We start from the raw sequence: 16,957 nt of genomic DNA on the forward strand, positions 1-16,957 counted from the left end.
AGTAGGGGATGAAAGCTGCTCACGACATTTCCTACGTACCATGTTGGCTTTTGAAAGTGGTACTTCAGGTTAGATAAAGAAGGAAAATGAAAAATACATAAATGTATGTATGTTTACATACTCTCCAAGTAGAACGTACAAATACTACTTTAATAGGGCTTTAAAAAAAACCAACTCTAACTCTAAACGCAAAATTGGAACAGAGTGGGAAGAGAAGAAAGGACCAGCCTGGGGGCTCCCCGCTTCTTCTGAGACCCCATCACTCCTACCACTTGCCACATTTCACTTAGAACTGCGAGTTGGTTTTTCATACTAAGGCCTTGTAAGTTCCTTCAGAACAAGGACTTCTTACTCCTGGCCCTTGTCCTCAAGGGTCTTGTTCAGACTGGTAGACTTTGGCTAGGTGATCTATAACTGTCTGTGGTTGATTAACTAGCCTTTCCTATCACTCCAAACTTTAAATCCAGCCAGGGATCTATCCTTCAGATATCTGACATCACGGGATATTTGGTAAGAAAGCTTAATCCCCATCCATAATGTTCTAAAAATTTAGGACAGGATAGGTCTCCAACATTATACAACAAACTTTGATTGCTTTCAGCAGAGGCCTGACTGGTTCTTTGAATCAGCCATTGGCTTTACGTCCAGGTGTAATATATTCTGAACAGTAACCCAGTAAATCAGACTCAAATCTTGCCTCAAATGTACTTCCCAGATTCATACAAGAGGCAGAAGTTTGGTTAGAATTTTCTCAATGATTCTATATCCAGTTTGTGTGAGCAAAGACCCCCCAAATACTCTTAAACTCCTTAGTGATGTGAACCAGATGGAAAATAAAACAAAAGAATTCACAACTCATGTTAGACTGAATTGAATGTCTTTAATTTCACACAATGAATAACATATGAATAGGATTAACTTTTTTTTTTTTTAATAGTTAAGTGCTCTATACTGTGCTAACCTGATCTGGTAGCGAAAAAGACTGAGCTTTCTTTTAGAAAAAATGTTTAAAACCCAACATCTAAGACCATGGAGGAGCATGACAGTAAAGCATGCCAGATGTATCTACGCCTCAAATAACAGCAAGTCCGTGTTCATTTTAAATGTACAAAAATGCTTTATGAATAAAAACTGTTACAAAAAGAACATTTCAAACAATGTACAATTTTCTTGCCTCTATATTCAATAAAATACAAATACATTTTTTGTTCTAAAATATGTTTACATACAATCAAAGTAGAACATGCAAATTACACTTTAAAAAAGGCTTTTAAAAACCACTTATGAATACAAACTAAAAATTAGCCAGCACGACTTATAAGACAATCTTGTGCCCCATTTTTTCTTTTGAAATATATATATACATATTTAACACATCATGTGCATTTATTATTATTTAAGAAATAGATTTTTTAAAAAAGGAAGAAAAGAAAGACACCAGCCTAGGTTGGAACTGCCCTTCTGTGTTGACCGGTGGCAGCTCTTCTCAATCCTTCCCCCCCTATAGTGTTTATTATACCTGGGGAAGTGGGCAATCGATATCCAGGAAGTTTCTTCCTTGGTTGATATGTGCTTCTAAGACTGTTCCCCAAATGACCGAGTCCCACGGGAGGGAAGACTCATCAGTGGGGCAAACTCTCCAAGAAACAAGAAGCAGAGGGAGCCTTGTATTGTGGAAAGAAACTTTAAAAAACACCAAGAAAATGCTACGGTATATTACAGTTCGAGTTTCTAGGCACTGTGATGACATTATCTGTAAGCTCTGGCATTTGGACCATTGTGATACTAGAGGGTAGTGTTGAGAATAATGTCTATATTTATCTACTTTTACATGATGAGAAGGACTGAAAATCCTGCAATGTAACACTTAAATGGCTTTTGAGGCATTTCGGCTTCTGCCACCCCGTCTCTCTCCATGCTACAGTTGGCATTTAAAGGCTTTGGAAATATATGTATAGACTTTAGACAGTTCCCAGGTAAATCTTCCTAGTGGTAGGGAAAAAAATACTCTCCAAAAACTCATTATCTGAATATTGTTGGGTAATAAGCTGTAGGAGTGGGATTTTTCTACTAAAGTACTAAAACCAAATCCTTTAGGATCTGCATGTAGTACATCACCTTATACTATAATTCTGTCACCACTTGCTTATCATATTTATAGAGCCAGCAATGTGCAGAACACAAATTCCGGCTGCCACAGAACGTGGCCTCCCACTCCAGACAGCAGCCAAGTTAACATGCTAATCCTCTGTCAGCCCTTAGTCACCTACTCCGGGCTATCAGTGGCTGTTGGGTCCCGGTCCTGCCAAGTCACAAACCAGCCCGTGACATGCTCTCCTTTCTTTTGACCTATCTTCCTTGGGTTGTAGCCGGAGCCATGCTATTAGAGGAAGTTCGACTTTTGTATCTTTCATTTGAGATGAGGGGTTGAAAAGCAAGTGGCTCCTCAACCACTTAGGAAGGTGGATCAGAGACCCATCATCACCTACAAGGAGGCTTTTACATCTCAGTTTCATCCTTTGCTCACCCCTAATCAGACTCCCTGTAAGTGGGTTCACGCCTGCTTGTGGAAGGAAAGTATTCCAGAAAACAAAACAAAACAAAAAACCACCACCACCAAGAGATTTCTAATGAAATAATTTGTGGCGGTGTTTTATGGAGTCCCGTGCATCCCAAATGACATCTTCTCTAAATAAAAATGCAGCCCCAGAAGGCAGTGTTGACTGGCTAGAGTCTCCCCAGTCCGGGTCAGGATGGCTGGGGTTCTCATCCTGGGTCTGCAGCTAATGAGAGGTGAAACTAGACTGGCCCAATGTTGAGCCTGGACAGGAGAGGAGAGGCTAATGGGAAGGGATTACTTAGAGAACAAGGAAATGGTTGTACCAATGAGATGAGTTAATTTAATGGAAGGTAGAAGGAAAAGGAAAATATCACATGACATTGAAGGGGAGCTGGGCAGGGGAAAGAGGAAGCTTGTAGGTGCTGGGACTTGCTTCCACCTTCCACGGGCTATTCAGCATGTCTCACCCTGGGTCCTCTGCAGTTTCCTCATCTATTCTTAGGGCCATAAGCGTGGAGGATTTGCATTTAACTCACATGACAACTGTAGAACTGAATTTACGAATAAGTTACAAGCCTGCTGTATCCCTCCAGGAATACTTTACCTCGGTCTGGAAATTCTAATGCATCCTTAAGTTATCTGAAATTTCTCTCCAACTAGAGATGTTAATGTCAGTTAGGGGTTGGGTCTTTCTTTAAGAAGCTTAGAGAGTGGCAGCTCATTCCTGTCTGCAGGAAGATTTAGTCTACTCAGTCTCGGTTGGGGAAATAGTACTACAACAACAGAAGTAAGAGGGGCAAAAGAAAGAATGAAGGAACTGATTTTTCAAAGTCTGACAGGAGAGAACCCCCTTTATGGTTTAATTGGAATGAAAATGGTTGCTCTTTCATAGCAATGGTGGGGTGAGCGGGGCTAATTTAAATCTTCCTCTCCGGTGACTTTAGAACCACTCAGACATGGCTTGGGAATGACAAATTGAAAGTGGCTGGTTTGATTTTGCTGTTCAACTTGTGTGAAATGCCAAAGGTCCACCTAGGTCACAAATAGAGTATCTATGATATAAGCTTTCAAGTACAGGAGAATGCATCCCTTTAAACTTACATATTGCTAGGATTAAATGTGACTGACCTAGTGGGGAGCAAATGATGTTAAGTCCAAGGTGACAGTGCAGAATAGTGTGAGTAATTTCAATCAATTGTTGGTGCAATGACAAAGCAATGATGTTCGCAAGCATATTAACTTGGGATTTTTAAATTTACTTTCATAGATACCCCATCCCTTATTCTCCTGTGTTCCCAACAAAAATCCATCTCTCTCTAAGGAAACAGTGTTGTGTTCTGAAGTGATAATACAATTTCCAGCCAGTCCCAACTTCCTGTAAAGAAACTTAATTTGGAGGTAAACCAGATACTCTAATTCCCATTAGAAAACTGAATTCTGTCTCTCAGTGTCTCTCTTTTTATAATCTACCATGCCAGGTGTTTGATGTCTTGGGGAAGGTTAGGGGAGGAGGAAGGGAGGAAATTGAAAATACTTATTTGAAATTTCCACATCTGACTTTTAGAAAACATCTACGGCAATGGAGTAACTTCATATTCATTCTGAGTCTTCTTAACATGTTTTACTTGAGCTGTGGAAATGGGTGATAGAGATGGAATATCTGTCCACGCTAAACCGATGGCTAGAGTACAACTTGGATGAGAAATGTACAGTTGAAATTGACCATTTAAAAGACGATTTGTCACACACAGTTTGCATCCATGCAGACTGATAGATTTATAATTACATTATGTACAAAAATGTTTTAGTTTATTAAGGCAACCACAATTTGGATACTTTGTCCAAGGTGGCTTCATACAATTGGAGTGGTGATACCCTTTGAGCATTTTTTCTTTTTTTTTTTTTTCCAGATAAGAACACTTACTCCCATTTGCTTTTAAGAAATAATCATCAAGAGATAATGGACTTATTCTATTGTCTTTTTGTTTCCTTTTTTCAACGACCTATTATGATAGTTACTTGTATGAAAATTCACATACCAAGGCATTGCTAGACATTTGTCTTTCTGGTGGGTCTGGGGTTTCAATTTTTGGTGATCTGTCAGTTATTCCATTTGCTGTGGGTTTATTAAAACCATTTTATTCTGCCTATTCTCTGCTGATATGTTTTAAGTATAAAAATAACCTGGTTGACACCCCGGCCAACATATCCTCGGCTGCTCTAAATCACTTATTAAAAAGGCTCTATCAATACTGAGTATCTGTCTCACAATGATTGGGATTCAAAGCCAAGTTCCTTGGGACAGCATGCCAAGGGTGAACATTACAACACACATAAAGTTTACGTTATTTAGGCATGTACCAAGGAAAAGAAGGCAGCAAGTAAGTTAATGAAAAGGTATATGGAAGTACAATGGGCAAAAGGAAAACTAGGAACTGACTACGCTAAATCTCAGCGTGTGGTACAGAGGAGGCATACGGAAGAATATGAATGCGTGTCTAAGGTTGCCTATCACTAGAATTCCACCTTCTGATGACGAATCCATCTGAGAAACTGTATGGTTAACGGAAAGATTCAGGTCACCTGAAGATGACGTGGGTGCCCCAAAGCCTAGCCGAGCTTGGAAAAACCAAAATAAAAGTAAAAAACCAATGAAATGGAAATGGGTTACAACAAAGCCAGTCGAGAAATCTGCAGCTTTTCTCCCCTTGGAATGTTTCCTAATTGAGGGTGCTTCCCTTTCAATTTTCCTGGCCAGCAAATGCAATGGAATCAGAGACGCACCTTGGATGCAGGAGGTCAGGTGGCTATCAGAGAGCACCACCGGCTCTTTCTCCTCCTCCGTGGGTCTTCTGCTCGCCTGCAAAGGATCGAGCCATACTGAAGTGCCGCGCGGTTTGGAACTGCTGTAAAGCACAGACAAGCTTCTTTTGACGGCGTCCCCCTGCTTTGCTTTCCCAAGAGCTACTGATGGATCCACCCCGTCATCTGGCTCGATTGTGCCTGCCCAGCTTCAGGAGAGAGGGGCATCGGTGTCCCTGCAGCGTGGGATTCCGCCCCCAGCCCGGCTCCCTGCACTCCCCAATGTGTCAGTTCCCCCGGCCCCAGGTCCAGACGCCCAGACCCACCCTAGGGAAGGCCATCGCTCTCACTCCCTCGGGACTTCCTCTGCCTTTTGGCCTTCACCTCCTCTTCCTGGGGCAGGGCCTGCTGCGGGGGCGGCTGCTGCGGGGGCTGGGCGGGAGGCTGGGGTTTGTGTTTCCTCTTCCCTCCTCCTCGGGGGGTCTTGGGCAGGGGCGGGGGCGGCGGTGGCGGGGGTGGGGGCGGGGGCGGGAGGGGCGGCGGCGGCGGCGGGGGCAGGGGCGGCGCCTCCCGGGCCATGTGGATGACCGCCTCGATGGTGGCCATGATGGTGTCTTGGGTGGCCGCTGGCTCCAAGACGAGCGGGCTCAGGCTCGGCTTCTGCCCCCTCTTGCTGGGAAGGTCGATGCATTTTTCCAGCACCGGCATTTGGTCTCTGGAGTCCTCGTCGAACTGGGTGGGCTGCTTTCGGGGACGCCCTCTCCTCTTCTTGACGAAGTTGTTGCCTGTCTTTGATTGTCTCTGCAGCCGCTTGGCCTTCAGGATCTTGTTCACGTGGTCCAGGTTCTTCTTGGTGGACAGGATCTTGGTGTAGTTGCACATCTTGCGCACCTCGCACTGGATGGCCTCGATCTCCCGCCGCTTGAATCGCTTCTTCAGGGAGGAGTTGGCTGTGGGAGAGGAAAGAGAAGACTGAGCACGGGAGGCAAGCTGCCCCAAACCCAGCCTCGGCAGTGACAACTGGCACTGTATTGGGCTGTGAAGATTCTGGAGAAGCAATGCTGAGGATGTGACCCGGTATCTATTCTTCCTTTCTCTTTATGAAAATGGAAAATAATAAAAATAAACACCGGTTAAATATCTTCTGTGGACACGGCATTCCTATTTATACCATTTCAATCTCCACAACAATTCTGCGAAATATTCTTGTTCCCATTTTTAAGACTTAGAAACCAAAGCTCCTACCTTGTAGGAAGCTCTACCCTGGGGGTCAAGGTCAGAATCAGTGTTCCCATGACCTTTCCCTATTATAACTTTTATTTTTTATTCAGCCTTTTGACATTTGATCTGATTGAATTTAGGATTAGGCTATGCTTTCTCTTTTTGTAGAAGATGTTGAATGAAAAAAATGGCCAACAGTCCTTTAAAACAAGCAATCTGGATCATTCCTACATACTATCAACCTCAAAAAAGACATACCTTAACCTCATGGGGAGTATGTATGTAGGTGAACCTATTTACTTCTGACCCTCCTCCACAGAAGGGGGGATTATTTTCTGGGACACTCTATTTGGGATGACACCATTTCTCTAATTTTTGCCCCCAACGTTCTGCATGTGAAGCTGCCTGATAGTGTCCAATGACCAACTCCTTCCTAACCAGTTCATCCTCTGGACACCTCGAGGGAGATCAGCCAGGTGTTTCTGAGTCATTCACACTCCCACTACTCGGCTGTTTGTTGTTTGCAAAGAGCTCTTTTCATATCCTGCTGGACAGATGCACCTGTATTGCAGGAGTCAAGGAGTCCAGAAGTCCTTACTGCCACCACCACTAACCAGCCTTCAGAACCCCTTCATTTGCAAGTTCAGACACTGTGAAGTGTGAATGGCTTCAAGACGTAGCAGACCTTTCCTCCTTTAGGTCATTTTTCCTCCCTGTGCTGTTCATGAGCAGGCACACGTGTACATCCATGGGTATGCGCGTGCGTGCGCTCATGTGCGTGCACACACACACACGGGCACTCGCACATACTCTGCTGCCCCACCTTCACACTGGCCCCTCCCTTTTTATGAACTCAAGAAGTGTGTCCTCACTTAGTTTTTTGCTGCCGTGATACACCCTAAATGCTCAACCCCAGAGACACCCATGGAGAAGATGCTGACCCTACCAAACATTACGAGACCGACAGGAAATGTGTTACGGTTTGCTGTGTTATTCCATGTTTTTTCAGCCAGTAGAGAGGCGGAATACATATCTTAAGGGAAATGAGGAACAAAAATGCTGAAAACATGGATACCACTCTCGCTTATTCTGGGGCACTCCCACTTTATTCCTTTCCCTGCTTTACCCCCTTTCTCTCTCATGCCGTGCCTGACACAGAACTCCAGGAGGGGATTATTTGAAGTTATTTATGCCACTGGCTTTATGGAGTGGGAAGCTCTCAGTTCCACAGGACAGGTCAAAATGTTACTGCTTTTGGCCCAAGGTCATTGTAAGACTTACTGAGCAATGAATAACTACTGAACAATCTTTAAAATAAGTTATAAAGATCAAAATAGAACAAAGGCAGAGTGAGCTTCTGAGTACAAAAATAAAATGTTTGTAGTTAGTGTTGTGAAAGAAAAAGGTGGCTCGATTGTAAGTTCTCAGACGCAGGGATCAATTTTTGTCCATCTTTTTGTCCCTCACAGAGCATGGCATGGTGCCTTGCCCATGGATGGCATTTAAAAATTGTTTTTGGACTGATGAATCACACTAATCATTGCTGCCTTAGAATCACAGTCTTCTCTAAAAGAGATCTAGTTTGGAATTTAAAGCAACCACTGCAAATAGAGTGACAGGAAGAGCTAGCAAGCCTCCATGTCCCAGCCGGGCAATTTACCTTGTCCACACAGTTGGTGTGTAAATGAGAAGGAGTCAGAGGTACTCCACAAAACCTGGGGCGTTCTTCCAAATACAGATGGCATTTGCATTTTACCTTTTCATTGGCTTATATCACCTTTGGGGGGAGAAAATGCTATGTAATATATAACATAGCATACAGGTAAAAAGTAAAACATTTTTAGGCAATTAGCTGGCACTATTTGACCGAGTGAACCTTGACTGGAAAACTCTATGAGCTGCAGGTCACTGGGGATAAATACAAGCATTGGCTTGTCTCTCGCCGGGTTTTCTTTTTAGCATAAAGTGCCAAAAAACAAACAAAAAAAGGAACCCAGTAGATAATACCATATTCAGTCATTTGTTATATGCTGCATAATATTTTATTAAGCCTTTCCATTGGAAAGTGATTATGAAATAAGTTGATTCTGAGTAGTGTAAACGTATCAAACAGTACTAAAAATATCATTAGCAACTCCTTTGCACCCACCATTCACATTGAACAAATGTTAACTTTCACAATATATACATTATTTTTTTAAGGAAAGAAAATATTACAGATTCAGCTAAGTCAGTGCTCCTTTCTCCCTTCTCTTCCCTCCCCTTCCCTGCCCTCTCCGTCCCTCCCCTCCCCCATCCCTCCCCTCCCCTCCTGTCTCCTCCCCTCCCCTCCCCTTCTCACGCTCGTATTTATACTTTTACTGCATATGCATGAACCCATATTAGGAAAAATGACCAGGCTGAAACCACCCAATGCTGGTGATGCTGTAAGGAAGTGAGGACCCTTGCACACGGTTGGTGGGAATGAAACTCCTATCCTCATATTGGAGAGCAGCTGGGCAGTGAGCACTAGCAGTGAAGATGGGAGTGCTCAGTGCCCCAGAGATTGTGTCCAGGCTGCCTCCTTTACCCATTTATAGCAGGAGGCCGAGAACCTATAAGGATGTTCCTTGAAGCTCAGAAGACTGAAAACAATCTAAATGTTAAAGGGATAATCAATCAGTTGTGATACATTCAAACAACAGAATATTATACATCTGTCAAAAGAAAAAAGCTACACATAATGTAGCAATGTGGTTAAATCTAAAAAAAATGTTGGATAACAAAAGTGAATAAAAGTACTTGTAAATATAGTATTTATAACATTTTAAAAACACACAGATCCCTTGAATTTTTATTTCATTTTCAACATCCAGGTGTGGAGGTTTAAAGTAACTACAATGCTTTAGTAGAAAGGCAGGCAAGAGGGTGTAACTGTACATTAAAAGAGACTTGAGAGAAAAAGGACCATATTTTGCTGCCAGTTTAAACAAACTGTCAGATCATATTTCATGAATTCATGGAAATCTGAATAGTGTCTGGGCATTTCATGATATTATTTAACTACTGTTTATTTTCTTAGATGTTTGGCAATTGCATTATGATCATTTTTTAAAGTACCCATCTTTTAGAAATATTTGCTAAAATAGTTATAGATGAAGTCACGTGGTATCATCTGGGCTCGGCTTTGGAACAACAAGGAAGGGGGGAGGTAAGTAGAAGTATTGATGAAGTAAGATTGACTCTGAATTGATATTGTTGAGCCTGAGTGATGGGTACACAGAGGTTTATTATGCTAGTCTGCCTTTGGTTTATACTCGGTAATTCCATAATATATGGTTAAAAACCTATACATGGTAAGTGCCAATAAAATGTCTTTCTTAGAATCTTAGGACTATAGAGTGCTGGGTCTCTATTTCACCTAAATCATTTTTGAAGGATAAGAAATGTCCTCGGTGAAAGCGCACACATCATCTCCCTAGAAAATTCCTGCTGGTAGCTCCCCTCCTGGCTTAATGGGATGGGAGAAGGAATGAGTGCTCTGGGTTTTATGCTGTGATCAGGGCCCAGTCTCCATTGATGCCATCAGGTGTGAAGACTTATTATCCCTCTTTCTTTTTTGACATTATAAACTTTGGAGGAGGTGGTTCACAGCTCCTGGACATTGCGAATATTATTTTGTCCTTGTATGTATAATCCAAATACTTCAGTTCAGGTTTGTTCCCACTGCGTATGAACCACAGCAGGGTGCAGGGCAGCAAGCAGGACTCTGTGGGGGCAGCTGGAAAGCAATCCGAACAAGGACGAACCCCTTAACCCCTTCTTCATCTATTACATTGGACAGTTAGACTAGATGCTCTCAAAATTCCCTTCTAGATTTAAAGATTGCTGCCATTCTTTCCTATTCTCATTATCAATTGCCTTCCCAAATGTGAGGTGGCTTTCTACAACATTTATTCCCTCTAATGATTTTGAAATCCTAGTGGTGTTGGGGTGGGGGGCCTTTGGACTTGGCAGGGTTTGATATTCACAAATCTTTCTCCTATTGCTTATGACTTCATTGTCCCTCTAAATGTTTTCAGATTTTTCTCTCTTCAAATTGTTTCATTATTAGACAGTAATTTCTGAGCTCTTGCAGCAATGATTGATTCCATATTTGCTCTCCTTCTTATAATGGATCCATATCTTGCCTGTTCTTTGTTAGTTTAAAAAAAATAATTATGAGTGGCCAAGGCAAAATGAAAATTCATGTCTTCATAACTCTGCAAAGCAAATCATCTTCTAGACCTTTCTCTGTCTTTAAAATTGTCATGCAAATGGTTGACTTGGTTTTGGGCCCAGATCTAGCTTTTCTATCTTTCTGCTCCCATTATCAGAGGATTGGCTCATCAGCATTTGTTGATTTTGTCACATCTTTTGTGATAATCAAAGACTGGACTTAGCCCTGCGTTTTGCACTCTGACTTTGCAGATGGAGGACAGGGACTGTGAGCAAGATAAAGGCTAACAAGGCTTCGTTACATAGAAAGTTGCCCCCAAATAGGTGCTAGTGGTTTGTCCAGGTGCAAGACACACCCTAATTTAAACAAGAAAGTTTTGGGTGCATCAGAAAGGGAAGTAAATTCATCTCTGGATTCATTAGGATGTTTCTTGCTGTTTAAATATCCCTCTGGGGAGGTGGAGTAATACTGGGGACTGTTGAGCTGCCTGGAGTGGCCTTCCCGGGTGGAAAGGGCTGGAACACCACCTCCCTCAGTGAAGGCAGAGAGCTGCGGTGGGAACTGCACTGGATGGTGATTCACATTAAGATCCTTCCAAGGCCAAAGCCTCGTCTTTTCTTTGCACTCCTAGGGTCCCCAGTACAAGCTCATTCCCACAGTAGTACACGAGCTGGTATACACTACGTGGTCAGCAAATACAAGCTCAAGGGAATTCACTTGTTTAATGTTCTCCCATGAAATCGTGCCTTTTGGAGGAACTTCATACTTACCTCAGTAATGATCTCTTGTTTTCCTAATGCTGCCTTTTATTTTTTAATGGGATGTATGAAGCAACTTGCCTTGGCATGCACACGTTCTTCCTTTTTCCTTAGAATTTAAATTAACCTTAGACAATCCTGGCCTTAAAGGCCCTTTTTAAAAAAGATGGCAAGTTGCTTCTGCTGCCGAGGCCTCTGCAAGGCGGGGCACATCTGAGTTGCTGTCCATCATCAGCACAAATGCTATAGTATTGCTTTCCAATTTCAAAGCCGTAATTTAGAATTAAGGGTTAGCAGATGTGGGAGATTTGTCACGATAGAAAGGTGCTTTCATTCTGTTTTTAAAGGCATCTTAATAGAGTTTGGGGTTTCTCTGGAAACCTGACTAGCTTGTTTGAAGCACAGTCCCTGCTTGATTCTCCCAGGACAGTTTCCTAATAAACTTAGGGGTTTATTGTGAAGGAACTTCCTGTCTGGGCCGCAATGGCTTGGGGGACCCCAGTTTGGTTGTGCTCTTCACATTCTCCCCGCGACCAGCGATGGGTGGCGGCAAAGTGGGCCTTTTGGCTGATGGAGAAATGAAGTGTGGGGTGTGCATTTTACATGGGGAGCTCTGAAGAGGCAAGGGACTGGAGGAGGGTGCCTCCCCTAGATTTTCTGGGAGGCGTTACCAGCACGAGGGATCCAGAAACTTGTGTCCCACTTGCCTGCGCCACCCTGCCCACCCTGCTCACGCCCCCTGTGCCTCTCCAGCTCTGATCACCTCTTCCCTGAGCCCCTTCCTTAGTGCGGTGCGCGTTCTCCCTGGAGGAGACTCTCCACCCGACCACAAGAAAAACATATGAATAGTGTCTATTTATATTACTTCTATTTTATCTAAAAAATAAGAACTAAGTTAAGCATCCTAATGCTTAATATTTGGAGCAACTGTGATGGCCTTATGAGCACTGTACATCAGATGATGTGTCACCTGTCACAGTTGGACAGGGGGGACCCAGGAGAAGAAGGAGAGGCCACATTCATTTAAAGGGTTGACAGGCATCCCGTGAGTTCGTGACTTCTGGGGCGTTGTCGTGTCCTACATTCAAAATGCTACAATAGGTCGGCCCTCCTGGTTCATTTTAGAAAATCAAGGTCTTCGAAAAGAAAAAAGAAATACTTTGAAATAAGATCAGGAATATCCATGAAATAAGTTATATGCCATGCAGAGTTTTACCGGTTTCCCTTAGCAAACTGTATAAGAAATACCATTTTCAGAGATGAATTTTGGCAATTTCTTGTATAAAAAGACAAGGGTTCTAAATGTCCTCACCTTTTCTGTGCTGTCAATGGGCTGTCAGTAAAAAACACAAACAAAAACTTAATGTCTCGTTAGGGTAAAATGGGCAAGAATTTAACTGCTTTTAGGAAGAAACTCAATACTTGAGACACAGCATTTTTGAAAACTGAAATGTTTCCACTGTTTGGCAATTTTGTTGCTGAGACGATATATTGTAACCTATAAAATCCCTTAAATCTGCAAATTAAGAAATCTCATAAACAGAGTTAACTTTCAAATGAACAGTTTCAGAGATTTGAACTCGTTAAAAAATGCAGTGCCTTTTGATATGCGAGACCATCTGATTGTTAAAGAAGTTGGTTAGCCAAATTTCAACAACAACCTTTGCTTAATTGATGGGTGGGATTGAGAAAAAAAATAGTATTTTGATTTAAGCAAAATGATGCACTTTCTCTTTTTGGACTTATGTTTATGTGAAATAGCCTTTTAACCTACAACATCTACTAACAAATACTGAAACAAACAGAATTTGGAATCAGAGCTACAAATTGCTTTATCACACGTGTTATAAAAAAAACAAAACCCAAGCTTTTCAAAAAGAAGTATTCAAACTCATTCAATCGGCCCTCCTGAAACATTATTAGAAATATTAAAATGAGTGTAAAATTTTGATGACAGTGAAAATATTTTTGTTTCATTAATACAAAATGAAATGAAATTTAAAATCATTTTAACAATATGATTTCAGATGTATCTCAACCTTTTAAAGTTTGTATTTTAAAAGATGAGTGCAAACGTTTTGAATATGTATTTACATGGGGTAACTGTTCAAAATTATGTTACTGACATCACCACGTGATCAAAAACCGGGGCTGCTTTGAGGTTGTCCTTTCTCTTTCTAAACTCCTGAAGCGTTTGTTCACTGCGTATTTCATTCTCGAAGATCTTCACTTTCTAGGAGTGCGCGGCGTACGAAGCCTTCACGCTTCTTGAAGACAGACACTGTGTGCTCTTCTTCATCCCCTCCTAACAAAGAGCGCAGGGCCTTTCTCACAGTACATGCCTGCTTAAGATTTCTTGCCGGGTTATTTCACATCATAAGCTCCTGGAGACCAAAGCCTGGATATCATTAATCTTTATATTCCCTAGAGCCGCTTTAATTGAATCGCATGTAATTCCGAGGCAGTCGGAAGAGTGTCCTCTCCACGGAGAGCCGTCTACAATGGTGCTGGAGGCAGACCTCCTTTCTTCGGTTAGGCAGTCCTGAGGTCCTGCTGCCCAGGTTTTCAGAATCCTTGACTTCTCTGACCACGGGGGAATAATGCCAGTCATCTCAGGAGCTGAGTTTGGGGGAAACCACTTGTGGCTTTGGACAGATAAAGGCGGTGGTAACTTGTCTCCAGAGAGAACCGGCTCCGAGCAAGAACACACAGCTAGGTTGCTCTGAGAGCCTCCAGGGGAGGTAACCGGGACTCCAGGGGGTGCTGAGAGGGTTGGCGGGGCGGAGAGAGCTCAGAGATCGGGGCACCAGCAGCAGACGCCACTGTCTCTCTAAGGCGCACTGGGCATATTCATTAGTAGGCATTGCCCTGGAGGGGTCCACAAAGGAGTCTTTCAGAGCTGGGAGTCTTTCTGGGGGTGATGCTTATTAGGGCCACCGTGGCTTCCTGGGCTGTTGGCGCGGAGAGGATTGTGAGTAGTGGCACTCCGAAACAGGCATATGAGGGCCACGGAGGCCTCCTCTGTTCCTTTCAATTAACTTTGGCTTTTGTCTGTTGCCTGTGGCTCAAGCCCCAGCAGACTGACTAGACAAGTTGAGAGGCTGGAGAGAAATGCAGTTAACGCCAAAAAGTTTGACGCTACATCTGCTGAGTCTCACAGCATGCCAGGTGGTCACACGGCGGGGGTGGTCGCACCCTCTCAAAGGGCTCTTTATATTTCTTTTTTTCTTTCCTCTCAAACGTGGCATAACTGTATCCTTAACCATAAATACCATCCCTTATATAATACACCAATTATTGTAGCCGTGTGTTCGTACTTGATTGTGAGAGATTTTTCTCTCTTTTAAATTTTGAAAAAAAAAAAAAGAAAGAAAAGAAAAACAGGGAAGAACAAAGAAGAATGCACCAAACATGATCTTAGGAAAATGTTCACATTTTTAATATTTAGGCTCAGCTAAAATAAATCCTGTTGACCATGCTGGCGCTTGAAGAATCCCATCAAATGGTAGGTAATCCATGCTTTATTTTCTTCCTGGTTTTAATAATTGCATTTGTTTACTTAAATACTCAGGCTGGTTATTTATGACCTGATAGAAAACATATTGCCTGGGACATTATGAGAATAAGGTTCTAGTCTAGACTTTCCACCCCTCAGTTCTGTGCTTCCAGACAAATATCTTGACTTCTTGGCAGGACCCTTACTAAATAAATACAATTCTGTTAAACAAACAAACAAAAAAACCAACCAAACAAACAAAAAAAAGTCAAACACCTCCAAGTCTTCTCTGTTCCAGGTAAAACTCCTCACTTTCTTCATCTGTGTTTCATATGAAATGAATTCTAGACTATATTCCATTTTGATCATGTTCCTCTGGAGATTTTAGCATCTGCCAAATCTCATCTTAAATTTTGGTGCCTGGAATTGAACTGATTTTCCAAGTATGAAATAATTATACAGAAAGATTGGGTTGATTAATTTCTGTGATCAAGGCACTATACTTCTGTTAATGAGAGCTACATAAAAAATAAATAAATAAAACCTTCGAGGGGCGCCTGGGTGGCTCAGTTGGTTAAGCGACTGCCTTCGGCTCAGGTCGTGATCCTGGAGTCACGGGATGGAGTCCCACATGGGGCTCCCTGCTCAGCACGGAGTCTGCTTCTCCCTCTGACCCTCCTCCCTCTCATGCTCTCTGTCTCTCATTCTCTCTCTCGCAAATAAATAAAATCTTAAAAAAAAAAAAATTTTTTTTAAAAAAACCTTCGAATTCCCCCCCCACCCCCGCCCCAGCAACATTACACTGTTGGCTCATATTAAATAGAAGCTCAATTAACTCCCTTAGATGCTTTCATATAAACTGCTACCAAACCTGGCCATTGCTATGTGGAATTGGTTCTTGAGCTTAAATACAAACTTTCTATTTAAATCTGCAAAGTCTAATTTTATTGGTTTTAGTCCAGTGTTCTAGTCTGTTACGAAAGTTTTGAATCTTAATTTTGTTTTCTCAAAGACTGCCCAGATTTGTAGAATTTCCAGAGGGTTTGAATACCCTCAGAGTTAACAACTGTCCCTTTAACTCCTTCTGGGCATGATTCAAGTGACTCAAAATGCATGCTATTATTTTTCTCTTTATTGAGGTTTTCCAAGAAAAAAGATGGCAATGTACACAACAAAATATCCCTGTATTCTTCATAAAAACAACAAGAATTGTCTACCCATTGCTTGAGACTTTTACATATTTTTGTGTCTGTCTGGTTAGCAGATGATGGATGTGCCACAGAAACAAGGACTTTGCATTGCCTACAGGTGTGTGCCCGACTCTATTATTTCTGTCAGAGAGGATATTGCATCTGATGTTGGATGGGGGGGGGGGATGTCTTACATTTGTCTTTTATCCAGAGGCAATTCTCCTGCCCTAGTGAGAAAAGGAAAGACAAGGAAAGGGAAAAAAACAAAACAAAACAACAACAACAAAACAAAACAATACTCGGTATGCGTCGAGTGCTTTCCAATTTCTGCTGGAATTCAGCTTAATGAGGACTCTCATTTCAATATTAATCTTTTTGGTCCCCTCTACATTGCTTGTATCTCTCTGGCAGCATTTCATATAGTCTGTCCTGTGTTAAGATTGTGGGATTAATCTGCATTTCTCTCTCCTTTCAAACTGTGTTTTCTTAAGGAACAAGGACCGTGCCTTATCCATTCTTATTCATTCTTGGAAGAAGCATTGACTGAGCCCACTCCGTGCCAGGCTCTGTGCTAGACACTCAGTTCCGTGCCTCCCTCCCCCATGTGACCAGCACACAGCTCAGCTGACTTACTTGAATTGAAATCAATCTACATGACTTGACCTAAACCAACACTTACTGTTTATTTTGTAAAGGCTGTGTGTGAAATATGAAAGGATTTATTGAAGGGGA

The 16,957-nt window shown here is 42.2% G+C and overlaps 1 protein-coding gene across 5 annotated transcripts in view; it reads right to left on the reverse strand.

Annotated features, from left to right (window-relative positions):
* Nucleotides 1-860: 860 nt before the first annotated feature.
* Nucleotides 861-16,957, reverse strand: part of SETBP1 (SET binding protein 1) — a 359,343-nt gene continuing 343,246 nt past the window's right edge. For all 5 annotated transcript variants that reach the window (XM_081801330.1, XM_081801326.1, XM_081801329.1 and 2 more), the window contains one exon: nucleotides 861-6,312. In XM_081801330.1, coding sequence (XP_081657456.1) covers nucleotides 5,690-6,312 — 623 coding nt within the window. In that variant the 3' untranslated portion in view covers nucleotides 861-5,689. The remainder of the gene's footprint in view (nucleotides 6,313-16,957) is intronic.

This window comes from Leptonychotes weddellii, chromosome 13, assembly GCF_054177405.1.
Source record: "Leptonychotes weddellii isolate Sample4059 chromosome 13, ASM5417740v2, whole genome shotgun sequence".
Classification (NCBI taxonomy): domain Eukaryota; kingdom Metazoa; phylum Chordata; class Mammalia; order Carnivora; family Phocidae; genus Leptonychotes; species Leptonychotes weddellii.